Here is a 21,672-nt window from a genome sequence, read left to right as displayed (position 1 = left end):
CAAGATTAAATATATAATATGTTACATATATATATCTATACCCTAAAGCGGCCATGACCAAAAGCATATTATGTTAATTGAGAGTACAGATATCAATAAAGTTTTTCGCTTTAATTTGAACAAAACAAAATCTGTTTAAATAAAATCAATTGTCGACAAGAGTCATCGTCTAAATATCTACATTGTTTGCGGGGGCGACACCGCGACCTTGGTCGGCTTTCTCTGGCGACATGTGCAGTGGACACGGCACGCATTACGGACGTCGTAAGCCTCGACATATACGGATCAACGACAGTCATTACCAGGCAGCGCGTTTAGAGAATCAGAGACAACCTAGATACAAGAAGCGACACCAATGAGTGTCAATATTCAGATTTATTGGTTATAGGTGTAAAAAATAAAGTAATGAACGTATAACTCATTTGCTGTTGTAATGAACGTATGAACACTATCCAAAACTAAGAGAAATGGTTTTAAAATTCGGGTTACATTATATTAAAATTAATTTCTGTTTACTACTTGTCCCCGCATGCTTTGTACTGTTAGAAATTTATTTATTGATTTAAATTTATTTATTGACATGACGAATTTCAATAGAAAAAATAAGTTAATGTAACATATTTCAAAGTGATCACTTCATACAGGTGATTTGAAATAAGTGTAAAACTTTAAAGCTTACTGTGACCAATGAGCAATAAAACATTCACCCCTTTAAATTTTAACGACTAATATAAATTTAAAAAAACAAACAGCTAATATAAATCAAATATAAATTTAAAGTTAACAAGATAGGTTACATAAAATCCCAACTTCTCAGTAAATATGATAATAAAAATTTAAATAAGGAATAACGCTATTACAATATCCATATATTTGGAGCTTATAGTCGTTATCAATTTTTGATATGTTCTTATAGAAATATCTGTTTATTGACGTGTCATAAACATATTTATGAACAATAGTGTAAATGTTAACACTAGAGGCTATTATGTGGTCTGCAAAAATGCTACGTTTTTTAATTGAACTTGGCAATTACGTTAATTTATAACTTATTTTTTAGTTATAAAATTTTATACATACAATTTCTTATATGTCTTAGAATTTAATATCAAAATTATTTTGGGTTGCAAGAAAGCAATGACAAATTAAGATTACGTATTTTTTTTAAGTAGGAAGCGTGTTCTAGGTTGTGATTTGAGGAAGTTAGTTGTGTTTAAAATGTCACTTACAAATGTCATATAAATGTCAAAAATGTCCCGGATACAAGAGTTTGCTAGCGGTTAACTATATTTATTATAAAAATAAAAATCTACTTCTAATTTAGTGCTATGAACGACGTATTCATATCATCATAATTTTATCCGTTGGTCCTCCATATATTCAATAAGAAGCAGTGAGCTTTTAGCGTTTTTCAACAACCTTGACGAGATAATCTGTTCACTTTATGGGACGTTCTACGCTGCACTTGCCAATCCGTGGCATCCACTCCAGGACCGATCTTACGGTAAGTCCCAGCGGCCATATATTCTGGGCGTTAAGTATACAAAAAACTAAAAAAAATATTTAAGAATAATATTTAATAACCCAACTAAGCTTTATATGATTTAACGAATTATAATCTATCTCTCAGGGTGTTAAAACATGAAGTATATATAACATTACATACATCATTGGATAAACACTTTTCGTATGTAGGGCGATCCTAGCCTTAGCGAATTTTCAATCTCGCGCTATTCAACCTCCACACTAACCAGTAATTGATAATTAATCCCTTCCTTTAGATCTCGCCGATATGCGGCCTTCTAAAAAATGGCAATAACGTTTGCAGCGATGCGATTGGTATTAAATTATTTTCTGATGATCTTACTTTGGTAAATTAATTTTATATCATGTTTGTTACAAAAAACATAATTACTTCCGCTAGATGGATATATATAGAGGCGTTATTTAAACAACTATGATAGAATTCAAGTTATACTCGTAACTATGTGTAATTTGGTTTTGCTCATCATTGAGTCATGCAACAATAATGTTTCTACATCGCTCTTATAACATATCGAATATCATCATTTGCATTTAAAGAATAAGTAGATAATGAAAATAATTAATAAAGAATTTCTTAATCACCATTTGATTTTGCCTTGACCTTCCGGAAGCGGAAATAGCGTGAAGGTCGCGAAGAAATGTTCCTTAGCGCATTTCGTGACTCTGTTACACTGCACACGCGCCTAAAATGTCACGATCTTGAGGTTACGTTATCGAGATCAAGTGTTAACGAAAAAAACTTTAACATGAACTACTATATGACACTATTAAAATAACTTTTTAATCTTAGTTCTTTAATATTTACAGCTTCAGTCGCCTTTGAAACAATTATTACACAGTGTATATGATTTATTACAAAACACGCAATTGTTTTCAAATACAATTTGCAAGTAGCACAATTTTAATATTTGTGGATAAGAATAATAAGAAGTTACCAATAAAACTTGATGATGTTTACTTTCAGTGTAGCGACTCTTATTGCTTATTTATATTAAGAGACGGTCGAGCTCTTAGATTTCTCCGGCTGATGCCCTATGGAGTAATCCAGCGCAAGGGACTCTGAGAGGGAATTTTGACATGTTCAATGACAATACACATTTAGCACTTCGACTCAGGGGTGCCCAAGAATATTGAACGTCAACTTGGTCAGTTGTTATGGCCTAGCTAACAAGACTTCGGAAAGCGTTAGCGGAGAAGTGGTGGAAGAAACTCCAGTAACCCTTCTGTTTCGCCTCACCGACGAGGATGGTTAAAAAGTATAGGGTATTCTTGGTTTCAGAGACCTAAAGATTCAATTAAAAGGCGTTTGGAATTTCGATTCCCGTTAATGCTAAAGCTTCACTTTAATGGTTGCTATGTATATACACTTTATTTGCAACAGAATTCTTTTGTAACAAGATTATGTTGCTCTTTAGATGAATATAGAAAAAAATTGACGTTTAAAATAAATTTTTCGGTAAAGTCCAGCGTGAGAAATTGTGATAATGTAAAAAAATATGTGAAATTACACAGGGCTGGTCTATAATTGCCAAAAGCTATTATTATTAGCTACTTCTGTTATTTAATTAACTACTTTTAACATTTTTTAGTTAGTTTTAAAATCACTAAACACGCAAAAAATTGTATTTTTATTAAAACAAAAAAATAGATATAAATGACATAAAGTTAAAGAGGCTGGTAAAACTGCAAAAACAGTTTTGTAAATAGTATAATATTTAATGATACATTATGCTATAATAAACATTAATACAAGATTACAAACATTAATACAAGTACAAAATTTTTAGAGGACAATAATAAATATATATTTTGTTTATACATTGTAGTAACAAGTAAGTACACCAATAGGCGGATGTACTTAGAAAACAGTTATTTACAAAGATTAATAAGTCAACAACTGATACATAGCTTAATAAAGCATTATTGAAGGTGTTATTCGTGACAAAGAGGACTGTTGTACTCAGGTGACAATGACACGTCCTCTTAAACAATTTACATCCTTGTAAATATAAACACAAAGTCCAACGATGCATCCGTGTCGAGAGCTTTTAATACTGTGTGATATTATTTATTTGGCAAATATCTAACAAAATTTCTATAGAATTATCTATTAAATGTTATTGAATCAATTCTAGAGTTGCTTGAAATAAACTATTGCCTTCACTGAAAGAATAAAAGATGGAAATTTTAATTCTGTTTGCACATAATAACCCGCCTTCTTCTGTCTTGTATATAATCGACCTATAACTGAGGTTAAAGTGTAATAAAGGCACGTATATTATAAATCAATTAACGCGTAAGTTTTACGTACCTGGATCAGAAAAGCACAGAGCAACGGCGAGGAGCACTATGATAGCTTGCGACTTGAACCAACAGCTCCATATTAGAACGGAGTGCATCTTGATGTTTTACAGCCCTGTAATAAAAGAATAGACAAGTTTTATTAGGCCTTCTTAACTGTATAAGATTATTTTGAAAAGGGAGGTTTTACTGGCTTGGGCACTGGGAAATGGTATCATCATCAACATTATCATCATTTCAGGACGTAGGACGTTCATTGTTTAACCTCGGTCTCCTCCATAGATTTCCGATAGGACTGAAATAATATAACAAGAAAGAAATAATGTAATCAGTAATTAATTAAGTATAAGAAAAGAAATTCATGTTATAGTTGAAAATATATTTGCTATAATAGGATTTAGGAATAATCTTTTAATTTGGTTTAAGACTAAATAACCGAAGGGCTAATATTTCTGTGGAGCTTTATTATTATATGAGTATACCCAGACCCATAAAAGATTTGTTATTTTTTAAAAAACGAAATTTAGGCGTTACGGGTTTACTTTTATTTATCATATATCTGTCATTATTTTTCATAAAAATTTTAAATTATGACTCATAAACAATATATCATTGAAAATGTATTTCAAAGCAACAGTAAGAATACCAATTTCTTTAAAAACATTTCTCAGGGAACATTTAGCTTTTAAGTTATCTAAAATGTGCTCGCTTAGCTTAGATATGAAGATACTAAATTTGTAGATTTAATATCTACTTTGTAGATGCATAAATATGTAGATACTAAAGACGTTTATCTATGCAGATATATGCTTATGCTTATGTATAAACATATCAATAACACGTTCAAACATCGAACTAGAAGATCGTGCCATATTCGTCGAAGCGAGCCTTACGCGAATTATGTCAACTTGTAACTATCTAGACCTTCGTACCTACAAGTGTTTGAGGTTACTCGCGTATATTTTACAATCGACTCTTCGATTGCTACAAAGTATCACTAGGCCATGACTTTTGGTAAATACCGCTTATAACAAATCCGCCTGAGACACTTTCATTTTCAATCCGTTTAGTTTGATTATTCTATTACAAATATTGAACTACTTTTCGACATATTCTACAAACATTTTTTTTTTCAAATTTTCTGTAAAGACCAGGCAATGAACAGCTTTCGGTTATTTATTGGTATTTTGTTAAAATTTAAATTATGATTAGTAATTTTTTTTCGTAAAAGTTAATAAATTTGCATATTGAACATACTAATTATTAATAAATCTGTTTTGATTAGTTTGTCATCGATTAGAACATGATATTAGGATTTTATTCAATGTAAATATACCCTGAGAATGTACTGTACTCCAAAAGTATTCGCCCAGGTTTGGGACTGAAATGCAATACCGAGAAGGAAAATAATGTGCAAATGTGCTGAATAAATACAAATGTTAACATGAATAATACATTCGCAGGCCAGAGGATTATTGGAATATAAGAAACAAATAAAGATGTTTTACAGACATCTCATGAATAAATGAAATTCTCGAATTTACATTTACTTTTTTTACATGTGACTTATTTACTACCTGATGAGACCTGCCCATTCTTTGTTCAAAATATACATATTGTAAAAGTTTTTGCTACAACCTCATGTTTTATGTAAGAGGACTAAGATATATAAAGTCTACAGATTGAATAAAGTTAATATCTGTGTTAAAAATAACTAATATATGTTTACGTATTTGCTACACTTACTAGTTCTCTCAGTCATGAATTTTTAAATTAAAATAAAATCAATATTTATACTGTGTTAAACTAAATACATTAATTGTTTTGTTTGTATCATCGGCGTCGTCGATACCGCCCATAGACGCCCACTACAAGGCATAGGCCTCCTTCAAAGATATCTGTGGGGACATATAACAAAATCGCAACGTTTGGCAGCTGGGTTGGCGATGCGGCATGTTGGCAGTGTGGTATGCAGAGGAGTCTGCTGCCCATATTCTGAAAATTTGTTTGTGAATAGTGGCAATCCTATATTATTAATGTACTAAATGTAAATTATATAAGACTGTATCCTGGGAATCGAACCCGTGACGTACGATCGCAAGTCTTAGTCCTTTACTTCTGATCCGTGCATTTGTCTGTATATCCTTAAAAAAATATTACATTTAATTACTATGTCAGGTGCATTGGAAATCTGAAAACAGAAAGTATATGGTCAGAATAATAAAAAAATCAGAATGTAGTTTTCTTGTTTTTTCATGTCTTATAAATAGCTAACCGAGCTCTTTGTTCGGTTCAGAAACTATTGAAGATAACAAAATAGAAACAGCAATAAAAGTTTTAATATAACCAACTAAAATGTTTCGAAAATTCAAAATGTCTAAATTAAACATCAATAAACATTTTAATATTAAGTTCTGTCTTGTGTATATTTATTTGTAATTTAGATTATTATTCGATATAACAGATTTAGCATATATATAAACCCGCAATAATAAAACAATTGCTGTTGTGTATTGTATTGTTTTAAATAAAATAGCTTGATAAATTTCGATTGTACGTGTTTCCATTCAAGTAAGTCCACGGAGATCTAGGTCACTGTATACGTATAAGGTAACAATTTGTTTTATAGACACTTTATAAACTATACATTATGAATATCTAGATTTTATGTTTATTTTATTGTTATTTATATTTTATCGAATAAAGTAGGTTAATGTCTTTATTTTAGTGCAAAGAAAAGCTTGAACATTTTATTTATCATCAAGTACAGTGACCATTTATAAACGTATAAGAGAAGTGCCAGAAGAGCTCAATTTGAAACACATCGAGCTCCCCTGTAATAGCATCCTTTAACCTAAAACTACAAAAGTTCCTAGAGTGCCTTAATCTGGAAAGAGTTCACAGCACTTTTTTTGAATTAACAATAACAAATAAATTAAAAATATAAAAAAACTGTAGTATAACTTACTATACTATTAAGTGTTTTTTCTAATTGGTACACACCTGTTGAAATAATTTAAGTCCTCTTTGATAATTACACTAATTTTGTATGAAAACCGATATGCGACAATTTTGCATAGCATGTTTTTTATAACTACAGATACGATCAAGGGCATCAAACTGGCGAAAAGATGTTCTATCGAAATTCTTGGCCGACATATGTAATGTTGTGCAACGCAATACTCGTAGGCACAAAACAAACACACATGTCTTTTGTTGTACATGATGAGTTGATATTCTTTTTGTAAACAGTATAAAAAAGATTTTGGTTTATTGTTACACTTATAATTCCCCTGTTGAACCCAAAATCTCTGAAACCCCTAACGCTAACACTTAAACAATAATTGCCATTGTTAGTTTTTGAAGTAACATCGCCACATAATTTCGATACAGACGTTTTAAAAGTTATAAAATGAACCTCACCCTTAATATATTATGGTTTCTAGAAAAAACCATATTAAAATAATTTCGTACAAGAATTGTTTTTAAATCACCAATTATTAAGCTACAAAAGTTCGTTATATTTATGCAGCTTTATATGCTAATTAAAAGCTAAATTTAATTCAGTCCAATAACACAGCAATCAGGTCAAGTGACTGTTTCACCTGAGAATTAAGACAGTTGAGTTGTTTATGAAAATGCATATATCGTAAACAGTGCGTGGCAAAAACGTACATTTACTTTATAGAATGTCTTATCTTTCTTACAATTCGTAAAGATCTCTAAAGAAGGGAAGTTGAGCAATACCTTCATTTATTTATACGCATAGTAATTAAAAAAATGTTTTTTAACATGTAAAATTGAATATCATAAATATTTAATACGACATCTGTACGTTGTTATAATATCTATACCATTGAGCGTTCTTGTAAATACAATCTATGAAACAAACGGTTCTGTAAATTTCTCATGATGGGGCCGATAAGCGACCAAAACATAAGATTAAAAAATTACAGGTAACATATAATTGCATTTAGTAAGAGGTGCGTGCTTATGACCCATAAAATCATCTAACAAGGCCTTCTTACCAAACTTGTGTCTTCGAATGAATGTCGAAGTACAAGTCAGTCGAAGACCCATCAGATTTAAGATTGATTGTTTTATGTTATTGTGTGTTATTTGAAGAAACAACGAGCATTATACATTGTTCACATCGCCGGAGCGGTTGTGCTCAAAGGGCATATAATATAAAACAATCCGAATCCATGATCCCCTAAACTCACGATTTAGTGACTAACATAAAAAGATCATCGAGTAACTGATTACGATGCGTTTCGGACACATTCGCGCAAACAGATTCAAATACAATACATGTGAAATACAATACATGTGAATTTTTTTTTGTCTGAATTTACACTTTTGCCATATTAACGTTTACAAATTCCGCGGGCTTGAGGAGCTGAGCGCTGAAGGCACAAAGCCTACACCTCGTTTACGTAACTAGCTCGTGCGCCTCCTTGGTAACCGTAGCTCGGGCAGTTACGTTACATGCAATTTTAACGGATTAGTACGCTGATAGATTGTGTCTGATATGAGCCTCTCATTTCTGGCTTACCGCTTTCGGATTAATCCGAAAGCTTGGCTAATGATCAATAAATGCTTAACAAAAGATTTTATTTGCTCATTTATTAAAAGATGTAATTTCTCTTGGCTTACGGTGGCAAATATAGGTCACTAAACATTAAACTTTTAAAAATAGTCTACAAAATGTATGGAAATATTATATTCTTCATTATAAAATAGGTTTAAAGATATGTGTTGTAGTTGCAAGTAATGATAAAATTGTCATTGATTCTATACATTCAAATTATGTACATATACTCTTGTTTTCAGCCGATGGACGCCCACTGCGAGGCATAGGCCCACCCCTAATATCGCCATGATGACCGGTCCTTCGCTGCGCGCATCCAGCCACTTCACGTGACTTTAATTATGTCATTGGTCTACTTAGTATGGTCGCCACCGAGAACTTTTCGGCCCCAACGTAAAACAAGATACATAATGAATGATAAATTTCAAAATGTTTTAAATTTTAATTTTGCTTAAAAATGTATAATCTAAATTTTATATTAAATGAGCATAACAAAAGGATCAAAAATACCAAAAAAATAGTAAAATAACATGTATGAAATGTATAGTACTACTACTAATGCTGATGCTATATCAGCATTAGTAGAACACGCAAAAACATATGGATCCTCGCTTATTATGGTGTATGAAATAATAACAAAAGTAAACAACCTTCAGTTCAAATCCTTTTAATCGGTAAACAGCAAATATATCGACGTAAAATGTTTTCAATGGGATTGTGAAACGTAACCAATATATAAAATATTAACCATATTGTTTTGTTGCCACATCTTATGACATGTATGTAAATAAGAAATGTATGAACTATGTCACTTTTATAAATTTTAAACTACCCGCTGAAATCGCAACGTCAACTGCTTACGACCTCCGTCACGTATTTTTGACAAGAGGCCCATCTGTGTTCTTTTTCCAACACTCCTGGATTAGTGGGTAAAGTTGATAATAACAATCGATATTAAACAGATCTAAATTATATACCTTAAATCCTGTTAATGTTTATTAATAACGCTATTAATGAATACAGTGGAACGTTGCTATTACTTAGTTACATTCTCAGCATACTTTTCCGCCGCTCTGTGCCAATTTTTCGATACGTTTAAGCTATTTATAATTGACATGCTAGACCTACGATTAACGACTATTTTACAAGTTAATATCAAGATGTAACAGAAATAATTACTTGTTAAATTAAATAAACCTAATAAATATCTTGTAGAATGTTAACGAATTCTTTATGTGGGATGATATACGAATACGTCACAGTCACGTGCTTTTTCCAACCAAAAGACGAATAAGAAATTCGTTGGAAACTAGATTTGATGGCTGATTAAACTGGTTAAAAGATGGCTTAAAATTTGAAATCTGTGTTGCAGAAGTTAAAAAAAAAAGAAATTTGTGACAATGGGTCATGTGAATGGTCTTATGAATCATCGTTCAATGAATTCGTTTAATCAGCAAAGAAATTAGCCAAAGTTTTATATAAAAATTTCTAATTTTCTTAAGTTTCTCCTGTAGTTGGTAAATGTACCTTTTTATAAAGTAAAACGGAATATACAGGTTGATTGGTTATATATAAAATAGCTTTAAAGAGGCAAATGTAACATTTACCAGCAAAAATCTTTTACGTCTATTTCCAATCAGCCTGTATAAAGTGATCACTCTAAATATGTATTTTTTATATTGGAATACGGCAGGCGAATTTTTTATGGGAGTACAAATATTAACTAATTTTAACATGTAGTAATACGAATATTGAAAAAGATTTCCTTACTATATTATGTTTACGCTACTTATTATTTCTGAAACCATTTTTGGATATTGTTCATTAATTAAACATTGTTAATTTAATGTAAACTTTGTTGGTACAAATATAAATCTGGAAGGTTTCTTGTGCTATCTTTTATAATAAATTTTAATTTGTATTTAAAATAACACATACTAGGTAAAAATTAATAGACAAAATACTATTGGACAGTAATTGCCTTATGAAATTCAATATATATCACTTTGATAATTACTATACATGTGTTTATATTGAGGGCAAAGTTGTCGATTAAACTTAATTGGAACTTTATTGACCCAGTATGCTAATGCGAATAGGTTTTGTTTGTTTTTTATTAATATCCATTATCCATTCAAGATTTTTTTTCTCAAATTCTTATATCATATATTTTACAAGATATAAAAGCACGTTGTTTTACGAGGTATTAAATCTTAATTATCAACTTTACAATCAGTAATGTAAAAAATCTGGAAATATATAACAATGAGCTTATTATGACGTCAGTAAAATAACTCGCTATCAAATACGGTTTGAAATAACGGTGCCGCGGGTTGTGTGTATCATAAGTCCGTTTTACAGCACCAAGTCATTGTAATAGGTCATTGGCAGGATGTCAACGGAGATCCTCGATGAATCACACGTATTTCCATAAGGTACATGAGCAGCGCGCATTAGTTCCTTGTCTTTAATTTTTAATCTTTTTTGCAAGACTGATACTAAATGTGTAAATCATCAGTTAGAATTATAACGACATTTTTGTCATTAAAATAGTCTAATGAAGGATGAAAATTGTCGTATATACAAAAACAATAAATAGAGAGAGGGGTAATTATACAAGTTCTTATGAGAAATATCGGATAGAGCAGTAAATATGTAAGTACTCAGGAGAGAGATGAATGCCTGATCAATTTAAAATGTCCTTTAACTAGCTTAAGGCGCAAAACTAATGGTAGTTTTGATGTATGGGTTGTGTCTAAATGATACGTCATTTTAAATTCTATGATCTTCCCTCTAATTTAGCTATAGACTTTTTCTGCACGAGTAGTTTAGTCTTGAGACGTAAAATAAGTTAATAATTTTTCTGTTTTTAAAAGATAATAATTCCTGTCATGTTATGCATGCCCAAAGCTATTCTTAATGCAAATGTGTTTAAAATATGTTTGAAACATTGCAATTACCTGATTATTTTTACTTAAGATACAGTATTTATAAGATTATTACTCTGAAAACTATAATAATAAAATAAAAATATTCTGTTTTGCGTTAGTAAAATTACAAGACAGAAGCAATTAATGTCAATCCAATGGCAAAAGGTTTGGTAATCTCGTATATTTAATTTATATTCTATGATTTTCGAGGTTGTTAACTTTTTAGCTATAACAGCTTCAAACTCAGAGCTCAAGAATTCAACATTTGCGTCCTAAATGCATTAGATATTATAAAATATAAAAAAATATAAATGCCTCATCATCTCGCATTTAACTCTTTTAAATATAAAAATCCTGGATTTAAATAATATATTTACTCTATGAGCTGCCCCGAAATACTTCGTACTGTCAAAAATTACTGACCTGTCGTAATAAAAAAAATGATTATTGTCATAAAACGTAATCCAGAGTTATTAATTTATTTGTTTGTTGAATGTCTTATTAATAAACAAGATTACTAAATAAAATATTTTTTATCACGTATAGTGTAAAGAATTTAGACAGAACATCATCATATTTTAATGCTTTTATAATATATAATATTTTTTGGTTAATGGGATCCTAACACTCCTCTTTTGATTTTGATTGGCGTCAAATGTTTGACAGTTAGTGAAAAGTATTTTAGTTTATTCTGCTGTTTGTCTCTGAAAAGAAACCATTAGCAATAATAGTTATAATAGTTTAATTTTTCTTCAACCTTCCTAAAGTTATGGAAAAAAGCCGAAGTAATCAAGCTTTTCTCAAGTTTTATATTTAGCAATACATTTTGCGACACATTTTTCTTTACATTTATAATGTCACATCAAAATCTTTTTGTTTAACGATACACAATTATGTTCTTTCGAATCTCATAACGTACACATCGACTACCCACTGCTTGTCCGTATTCTGTTTCTAATTTATGCTTTTAATGAATTGCCTCGAGTGATAAGACCGCTCAATGTAATTTTCTATGGTATGATAACTCTATGATTTCATTTCTCGTGATACGTTCACAATTAAGGGCAATAAATAAATTTAATATTACCAGTTGCACAGACAGAATTTTTTGGAAAGCCATTATATCATATAAAACTCAAGTGACTTGTAGATTGCTGAAGAATTCTTGCTTATTGGATTTCTTATTGACGGATGGGAGTATTAATAAGCTTTTACTATAAATCAGAAGTGGTTAAGATTAAGTAATTTTTTTAAGAGTAATTAAAATTGTAATTAAGATGAAGATTTAGACAAAATTTATTTAAACAACACCCGATTCATTGATATCAAGTTTTGCCACATGGTAATGCCTAAGAAAGCTTAGATATACAAGGATTTTAAATTTTTTGATTCTTGCTAACTGCTAATAAAGTACAGCAATGATTAATTAATTTCCAACAAGATCGTACTAAGATTTTATTTGTTTTTTGGCAAATAAATAACTAAAATTCATGAATTGCTCCATGTGCTCGGTCAACAGCTTAACCAATGAACATATAATGTTACATAGTTGGTTAGCATTATCCATGAGAGCAGCGCCAAGGTGGGTGTTCGATAAATAGCAATAAGCAATACCCTCCAAGACAACTGTTGAGATTAAAATATAAATATAGTAGAAGGCTTAAGAAATGTATTGACAATACAATACAAGTTTAATTTCATTGTACATAGAACAGATTTCAATAAATAGTTTTGTTGGAAAGAAGATACTACACTCATTTACAAATTTTATAAATCGATAAATCAAATAATATTTTTATAACTTTAGATACTTTTTGCCTCCAAACTTGAGTTACTTAGGTAATCAGAGTTTTATTCTTTTAACGTGGACATGAAAAAAACATAATGAAATACAATTTCAAATTATATAATTGAATTAAAAATTTCAGAAGTATTGTAAATAATATAACAAAACTACGAGAAAATTTAAAAGCAAAGATTTTTGCGTATGGATTGGGATATCTTAAACTTGCTGTAAAGCATGCGTTAGTGGACAAGTGCTCGTCCATTATGTCCGATGGTGTGAATTGAGCCGTCCTTGCATTCACTAGAGTTCTTCGCCCACCTTATCATCGAATGTCATCGTCTCAAGCACTGGGAAGTAGAAAGGCGATCTTACTTACCTCTAATTAATAATTAGGCATTCTTCGGGCTCCCACCAACACACGCACTGATTATTTGACCGGAGGATGTTGAATTAAGTGTTTGAAAACACGAAACGTTCGCGTGTGTATACGGAGCGAAAGCGGTGTACTTCGAAGGCGGAAGTATCACGATATTTGGTTTAGTTGTCGCTAAATGCGATCGTCTGGCGCGGGTTTTCGTTCGCGACTCGATCGTTTCTCTAGCGTGGAGGAGAAAGTCTCGGCCGTGGAGCGACCGTGCGGGTTGGACGCGGCGCTGTAGGGGGGAGGTGACGTCGCTTGCAAAATCAACACATGCTTGAGCATCTTCGCGATTTTGACCATCGGGCACTGTTACCTACGTGTGGTCGTGTTCTCCATTTACATCTTAATTTACAGTATCTTTGAATTTATGCTACATTCGAAATTATTCGCTTTTAATATTTTTGCATTTACATTGATATCTACTTCATTTCTAATTTAATGTGTGCGTTAGTTAAATATTTAAATTAAGGTTTAAGTAAATATGAGCGTGGAAAACCACGTAAACCTAAATTAATATAGTATTTATTTTTAAAATCTAAAAAAACGTCTTGCCTTGTCTTGTCGTATTTATATTAAATAGGGTTATAATATTATTGTTCGTACAGAAAAATACACATATCAAAATGTTTAAGAAAGGTGATTACTTATATGAAAAAAAAACTACGGTAATTTAATCACAAAATCCGTTAACTCAATTTAAGATTAATTATTATAAAATATAATATTAAGTAAAAAATTCTAGGTTTAGACCCCTTTGGGGCTTGGTTCGTTAATAGATTTAACAGACAATATTTTTGAAATAATTTTGTTTCATGTTATCATCATCATTTTGGTCATATGACGTTCACAGCTGGGCACCGTCTTCTAACGACCTTACCCCGCCGCTACGTGGTCTCCGCTTTAGAAATTTAAAACCTCAGCGGCATTCACCACAACTTACTTCGCTGGGCTATTTCGACTACTTTTGTTTATCTACGAAACTCATCACCTGATTTGGTGTTGAGCAATTAAGAGGGCTCATAGCTCGTTAAAGAACCGCTGATGAGAAAAGCTGACGAAATTCGAAGAGTATATATATACTAAAAATAAAGAATCTTCCTTAATGTAATTTACACTCGAAACATCATGTGTATTACATTCATTATTAAAATAGTAATGTAAACAGAGATGTTAATCACTGTCTCACATGATATTTTTTTGTTGCGAAACCTCGTTAACGTTGTAAATGAAAACAAATGTCTGCGTTGGAAGTGCCGCTCGTACAATTCAACTAATTAAACCAGATTCCCACGAAATATATCCCTAGAGAGGAAGAACGATGGAGGGCAATCGTATTTTATGTACAACCATACCTTTCGGAATTTAATTTTTTTTTTTACTTTATTTAATAAAATATAAAACAGACCTCGAAATAAATTCAAATTAAAAGTTAAAGTAGATTTACATATAAGATCATTACAATAAAATCAAACTAGTAACCTATAATTTCATAGAAAAAGATGTAAATCATCATCATCATAATTTCAGCCACAAAAGGTTCATAGGCCCCTTTCATAGATGTCTAAAATAACCGGTTGAAAGCGGTATACATGCAGCATCTTCCGTCGACCTCAACTAAATCGTCTGTCCACCTTATGGCTCCACCTCCTACCCTGCGCTTACTGATCCGTTGTCTATTCTTCAATACTTAAGGCACCTGTGGCCATCTGCTGTGGGTGCTACATGACTAGCTCGTCGCCACTTAAACGATATATTAATGATAACATTAAACTCATACTATACTCAAACCGTTTACTACATATAAAGATTCCACCTCGCCTTCCAGAGGGCTTTGTTATATCTATTCAGCTGATAAACGCCCACTGCTGAAGATAGGCCTCCTCCAAAGATATATATGGGGGGTATACCATAGTCACCGCGCATGACGGGCTAGTTGGCGATCACATTGTTGTATCATGCCGCTGCCCATCTTCTGAAAGCTTTTTGTAAGCATTGGAAATCCCTTGTAATTAATGAATTGCGAATTACATGAGATTGCACCCCGAAAATCGATCCCGCGATGGTCGATCCTAATTCTTTACCGCTGGGTAATCACTGCTCTTGTACGATAACTCGAAAAATAAAATTGTATACACAGAAAAGAGAAAGATTTACACATATTTTGTTGTTTTGATAAAATGTTTATATATATATATATATATATATATATATATATATATATATATATTTACATATAGTGCATTTATTTATATATATATATATAAATGCACTATATGTATATGCTATGTATATAAAAATATATTTATACATGTAGTTAATAGTCAATAGTTAATGTTTAAACAGCCGAAGCTGGTTATTATACAACGCCTAGTTGTTTAGAACATAAATGTTCATCTGAAGAAATTTGTGAGTCAAGTCGTTCAGAAATCATTGAGGTAATTAAAAATATTTATTGTCGTAGTTAGCTTAAACTAACAGAGACAAGGCACTGGGGAGCAATCCGCGTTTTACATTCTTGATGACAACTTAGTCATTCGCCATGACAGGGCCGGATTACCGACCCGAATATTTTTATTATTCAAATTCTACCATGAAACGTTTTACTTTAAATATTCTAACAATTTTTCGAGTTAAATTTTCTTAAAGGCTGAATAATAATGTAATAAATATTTAATGAAATTTTTATATTTACACTTTGAACACATTATTTTGCTTAATGAATTATCGTATGTATATCTGAGATGTCACTCAATGAGCCACAAAAGGGTTGTCCTCAGGATTTTTTTACGAGAACAAATCAGGAATGAGAGCAACCGACATAGCCCAGTGGATAATCAAATCAAAGTAACAGTGCGCAGGTCACATAGCATGCAGAACTAATGGAAACTTAAGATTTTAAACCGCAATGGCAGCGTAGAACGTCCACCCACAAGGTAGACAAATGATCTTATTGAAGAGACGCTGAATGCAGGCCGCTTTCAACTGGTACTGTTGAAACCTTCCGGTAGACATTGGCCCAGCAGTGGACTGGTATGGTTCAAATAACGATAATAATGATGATCTAAGATGATCTAGTCTATTATCTCTAATTAACAATTAGACATTTTAACAACTTTTAAGCTACAAAATGTTTTAACATGTATGTTACATATACGCTACAATACTTTATCTAAAATAATTTAATCTACTCTATAAGTTGAAGCTTTAATTTTAATTAAATTAACTTAAGAATACAAATGAATTAACAAAATAAATTTTAGCAACAGTATGTTTGTGTTTCTTGTTTATTATTAGATCATATTCTAATGTGTTTATTTTATATATACACTCTTTTTATTCTAAAATTAAAAATCAATAACTCAAATACAAAAGACTCGGAAACATACAAATAAAAAACCAGAGTATCAGCCTGCTACAAATAAAGTAAAAAAAAAAACTTTAAAACTATTTTATGTAACATAAATTCGGACCCGAACGAACTGAAGCGAGAGCCATCTGTTTATACAATTATCGGTTAAGAGCCGGGTCTGTGGCGCGCGCTGTTCTTCCTAAATGACTCCTTCATGAGCGATGTTCATCGGGACACTTATTAGTGGACCTACAACACGCACTCGGATTAGTACGCTTTACACTTCCACGCTGACTGGAGTCCACAAATAAAAAAGTAGCAGTGAATTTTAAATGGATAATTATTTTAACTGCCAGTACAACGAAGACAGTTGGGATAAGAATGTAGTGCATGCAGTTCCATTTTCAAATGCCTTACAGTCAGTGCCAAACACAAAGCAAAGGTGTCAAGCGAATGCTCGTGAACGCGACAGGACGCAAAAGTTAGTAAATATTATTTTAATTATGTGAATCTTTAATAAGTCTTAAATTCAATACCTGTTATCGTCACTATCACATCGATTGCTTCATAAATAAAGTAACAATTTTTACTTAAAAACAGTTACGAGCACTGGCTGGCAACATCACCAACGACTTTTTTTTATCTCAATTAATATTTATTATGGCATATCTTTGTTTAAGGCTTGTTTGTGTACAGTGCGGTAAAGTTTGACTTTTTATTTTTAATAATGGTAGAACTCACTGATCAAAGCTAGCCTAAAGAGGCAGATAACATGATCTTGTCACATGTTTTATGGTAAATGAAGTCTTTCTCCGACGTAAATATCACTGCGCACTACATTGGTAGACATTAATGTGTTATGTTAAAATATTTATACTTCCCACAAAGAAAAGGTAGTCCTGATAAATAACTCTTCCTTCCACTTAAATTGTCTCTTGGCACCATTATTACGCTCGGAGGACTTTTAACCTCTGGAGATTACTACAATACCCGTGTTTCAATTTAAAACGAACTGCGTAAAATCCGTCATCGAGGTGATCTTTAGAATAGTCCTATATACTTTGCGGTGGTTGGTTGATGTGATAACAATAATGATGATCTGAATTACTGGGATATAATGTAGACATAAGTCTATATTTGAATAAAAATTTTATAGCAAAATAGGAAATAAAAATATATATATTTAATATCCTATACCACTGACTTGTTTAGCAGTACGTGTTAGTAAAAGTATAAATAATATTTTACGATTGTTCTACATTATTAAATTGCATCGCCGAACATTCACTACCCGGTATTATATCACTCTGTAGAAATTATTCAATTATCATCTTGAGTGAGTCTCATCTCAGATCTGGTTATATACCATTAAAAAGCTTCTTGCATGTTATGCGAAGAGCAGACTTGCAAATCTGTAAGGTTTATATAGTAGTAATAGTAGTAGTAATTGTAAAATGTGTCCAAACTGTGGATAACACTTATTATTGTATTCTGATGACCCTTGTGCGGAAAAACCACGGTTTTTACATATGTTTGGTGATAAGAGGTGAAATTTTTTTTTTTAAATATGTATTATACTCCCGCCTACTAATTAACTGATTAATAAAGAAATAAAGATTTAAAGGAATTAAAAAATAGACCTTTCATAAATTCTGTATTTCGTTTTTTGTAATTTCTTTCTTTAAGAAAAGCTAAAAATTATTTTTTTTTGTTCGTTTTCAGTAGAATATTTGTGTGATTAAAATTTTTATCAAAATATCCGTATGGTTTCTAAGCAGCGTCAATATGGCCTTCAATGCACTGCGGCTGCTAATCCCGACGGAACCGCCTGATCGCAAGCTTAGCAAGATCGAGATCCTCAGACTGGCCGGCAGCTACATCACGCACCTCGACAACCAACTTTATACAGGTACTAACTAAACATTTTACTGTTAAAACATACGGAATAGATATATACAGCGATTATATTAATGAAATGTAGAATAAGATACGATGACTTGTATGGCTCTGACTCTAAAATTTGCATAGCCCCATTCTTTTACTTGTTGAAAGTAGGTAGCGCGTAACAAACAAGAAGCACAGGCTGGAAGGAATTCAGGAGGGCAAAAGACCAGCTGTTGGGAAATGTAGACTTACTACAATCATCGTCATTATCAGTTTAGCCATAGGACTGCTATTGTTGGACGGGGCTATCATATATATTTCCTACAATAGTGATAGTGTGATAACAATGTAGATGGTACTAAGACATAAGCGTTCGCTAGCGTTCGCTAAGAAAACGCTATTCTTCAAGTTAGAATTATATTAATTTTTACTCAAGCATCTACAGTGATATTGGTTCGTAAATTACAAGTATGACACAGAAAACGTTTAAAGAAACTGAAAGCTCATGCTGCATTATAAAGATTGATGCAGCAATCGGACGGCAACGTCAATACATAATTAATATAAGTCATAGTGTACGTTATTAATTTGCTCAAATAATCTAAAATAGTCTCAATAATTAATTTATTTTTAATTCGTTATTATGTATTATTTATGACAAGATATAGTAGTTTTACCAAGATTGTCAATTGTTCATTGTTACAGGTGAAATGGACCAACCTTGCCTTCAAAAAAATGTTAATTGTAAGAACACATCGCTGTGCACCTTTTGCTGGTCTACGGTTAAGAAAGAGGTGATTATTTTTTTGATAAAACCTCTTTGAAAAAAAAATTTCCAACGTTGTAACACATAACCTGATTACCTAAGAGTATATTTAAAATGTCATCCAAGATCGACATGAACAGTTTCTTGTTAGTTGTTTCGGATCTCTATATTCTTCAATGGCATTTACAGTTTAATTAGCAAGGCGATAGCACGCTATTAGGGGCTACTCTATACCTATTTGCAACGGCTAAGCTCGAGAATTCGGTTTATTTTATCAAAACATCGCCAAACTTTCAGGTACCTTAAACGCACGATCTATAAAGTAACAGAACGGTATCTAGCAATCCTTGAGGCGAGTTCTGCTCGAGCTGTCAATCGTGACCGAATTTAATATCGACGAGACTTGATAAGAGATAGTGATGTGCATCCCTGATTAAATAACACAGTCACGTATTATTTGCTGTTGCTAGGATAAAATTATATTAAAAAATATTCTACACGACAATACTTTGCCACATTACACGAAGGCGTGTGGGCGAATAACATTTACTATCACTTCAAAACATCTTTAAAATAACCTTGACTTTGCGAAACAAGGATTTGAAAAATTATTTTAAAATTCACTTCCGTTTTTAAGTCATTACTAATATAAGTAGGAGTTTGTTATAAAGATAAAATGGCGAAAATAATTAATATATTGTAATTTAGAATAAACACGCAATTAATATTTTTTGTACCAGACTTCAATGATCAGCGAGTAAGGAAACTACTTCTTTCTTCTTTTCGGCCGATGGACGCCCACTGCAAAGCATGGGCCTTCCCCAAAGATCGTCACGCAGACCGATCTCGCGCTGCCCGCACCTTAATTAAGTCGTCGGTCCACCTAGTGGGGCGCCTACCCACGCCGCGTCTACTGGCTCGTGGTCGCCAATTGAAAATCGTTCGACTCCAACGACCATCGGTTGTAGGGAAACTGCTTAAAGGAAATTTAGAGGTATACGAAAACGAAAAAGGTTGCTAAGATCAAAATTTCGAACCAGGCAAGACAGAAACGTCTCCTCTGCAAGCAAAATGATACACGTGCAAACGCTGGTGTTCGAGATATTCCTATAAGGCTGTGAAACAAAGTTAATTCGTGCAGCAGACTAGAGCAGGACGGGCCTTTAAAATATGCGAAATGTTACATATACCATGGATATCAAGACCTACCATTAAATCCATTCTCGACAACGACTCACGAACTCAAGGTCAAGATATTATTAAAGAGTCATTAGTTATATTGGCCATATAGCCAGCACACAATCAGATAACATCAACCAACTACTGGTCATAAGAAAAGCAGACGGTAAAAGTCCACGTGGAATTAACACCTGTTAGCTAATCTGATGAAGTTAATTTAATAACTGGAGACCGTGTTACTACTATCATAAGTAAAGCAAAGGATAAAATTGTGTGGAAAAAGCTGGTCATTGTTTCTTTTAAGGCGTTTAAGGACCTTCAATAATTAAAAAACTTTGTTTTAAGAAAAATATAATTATTTTAGATTACATAATAAAATATCAAAATATGTAAAACATTGCTGGATGCAGGCAATAAAAGACTGATTATCGTGGCGTATCTTTGTGGGAGACCTTTGCCTTGCAGTGAGCGTTTTTTTTTTGAAGAAAATATCGATAAATTTTAATAAATTAAATTTGTCACCAGAAGCCGAACCAATCACGCAACGGCTACGACAAACCGTATTGAAGAGGTTTGCGACATTTAATATTCTGTTCCTAGTCCACAAAAAGCTTTATGCTTCGCATCGCGTATTTTATAATATAACAAACAGTTAAATCTGATGATACTGATTTTTTGTAAAAAAATATTTATTTATATAAATGTACGTTTATGTACTTTCGAGAACGAAATAGCATGAATTTGATTTATTTAAAAATCGTTTTCTGGTTTTTTTGTCACAATTAAAACAATTATATCATTATATAAATTCAACTTGCGTATTTATATAAATTTCTAATGGATGTTTTATAAATTAAAAATAAATAGAGATAGTAAATTTATTTTAGATTTTTATGTAGATATTAAATTTTGATGTATTA

The 21,672-nt window shown here is 31.9% G+C and overlaps 2 protein-coding genes across 2 annotated transcripts in view; one reads left to right on the top strand and one right to left on the bottom strand.

The window, feature by feature from the left end:
* The window catches only part of Duox (dual oxidase), a 48,069-nt gene extending 34,385 nt beyond the window's left edge, over positions 1–13,684 (bottom strand). Inside the window, exons 1-2 of the mRNA XM_068777639.1 lie at positions 13,530–13,684; positions 3,857–3,961 (exon numbers count right to left, since the gene is read on the bottom strand). Coding sequence (XP_068633740.1) covers positions 3,857–3,944 — 88 coding nt within the window. The 5' untranslated portion in view covers positions 3,945–3,961; positions 13,530–13,684. The remainder of the gene's footprint in view (positions 1–3,856; positions 3,962–13,529) is intronic.
* Positions 13,685–17,227: 3,543 nt separating this feature from the next.
* Positions 17,228–21,453, top strand: LOC137933584 (transcription factor 15). The gene is made up of 4 exons (XM_068777589.1): positions 17,228–17,404; positions 18,699–18,832; positions 19,513–19,601; positions 21,278–21,453. The coding sequence occupies exons 1-4, from the start codon at positions 17,256–17,258 to the stop codon at positions 21,317–21,319; spliced, it is 414 nt and encodes a 137-aa protein (XP_068633690.1). The 5' UTR covers positions 17,228–17,255; the 3' UTR covers positions 21,320–21,453.
* Positions 21,454–21,672: the final 219 nt, after the last annotated feature.

This window comes from Battus philenor, unplaced genomic scaffold (assembly GCF_028537555.1).
Source record: "Battus philenor isolate CCGP_79_NKW_IND1 unplaced genomic scaffold, ilBatPhil1.0.hap1 SCAF_13, whole genome shotgun sequence".
Classification (NCBI taxonomy): domain Eukaryota; kingdom Metazoa; phylum Arthropoda; class Insecta; order Lepidoptera; family Papilionidae; genus Battus; species Battus philenor.
Note: the sequence above shows the minus strand (reverse complement) of the source record. Positions and strands in the feature narration are given on the sequence as shown.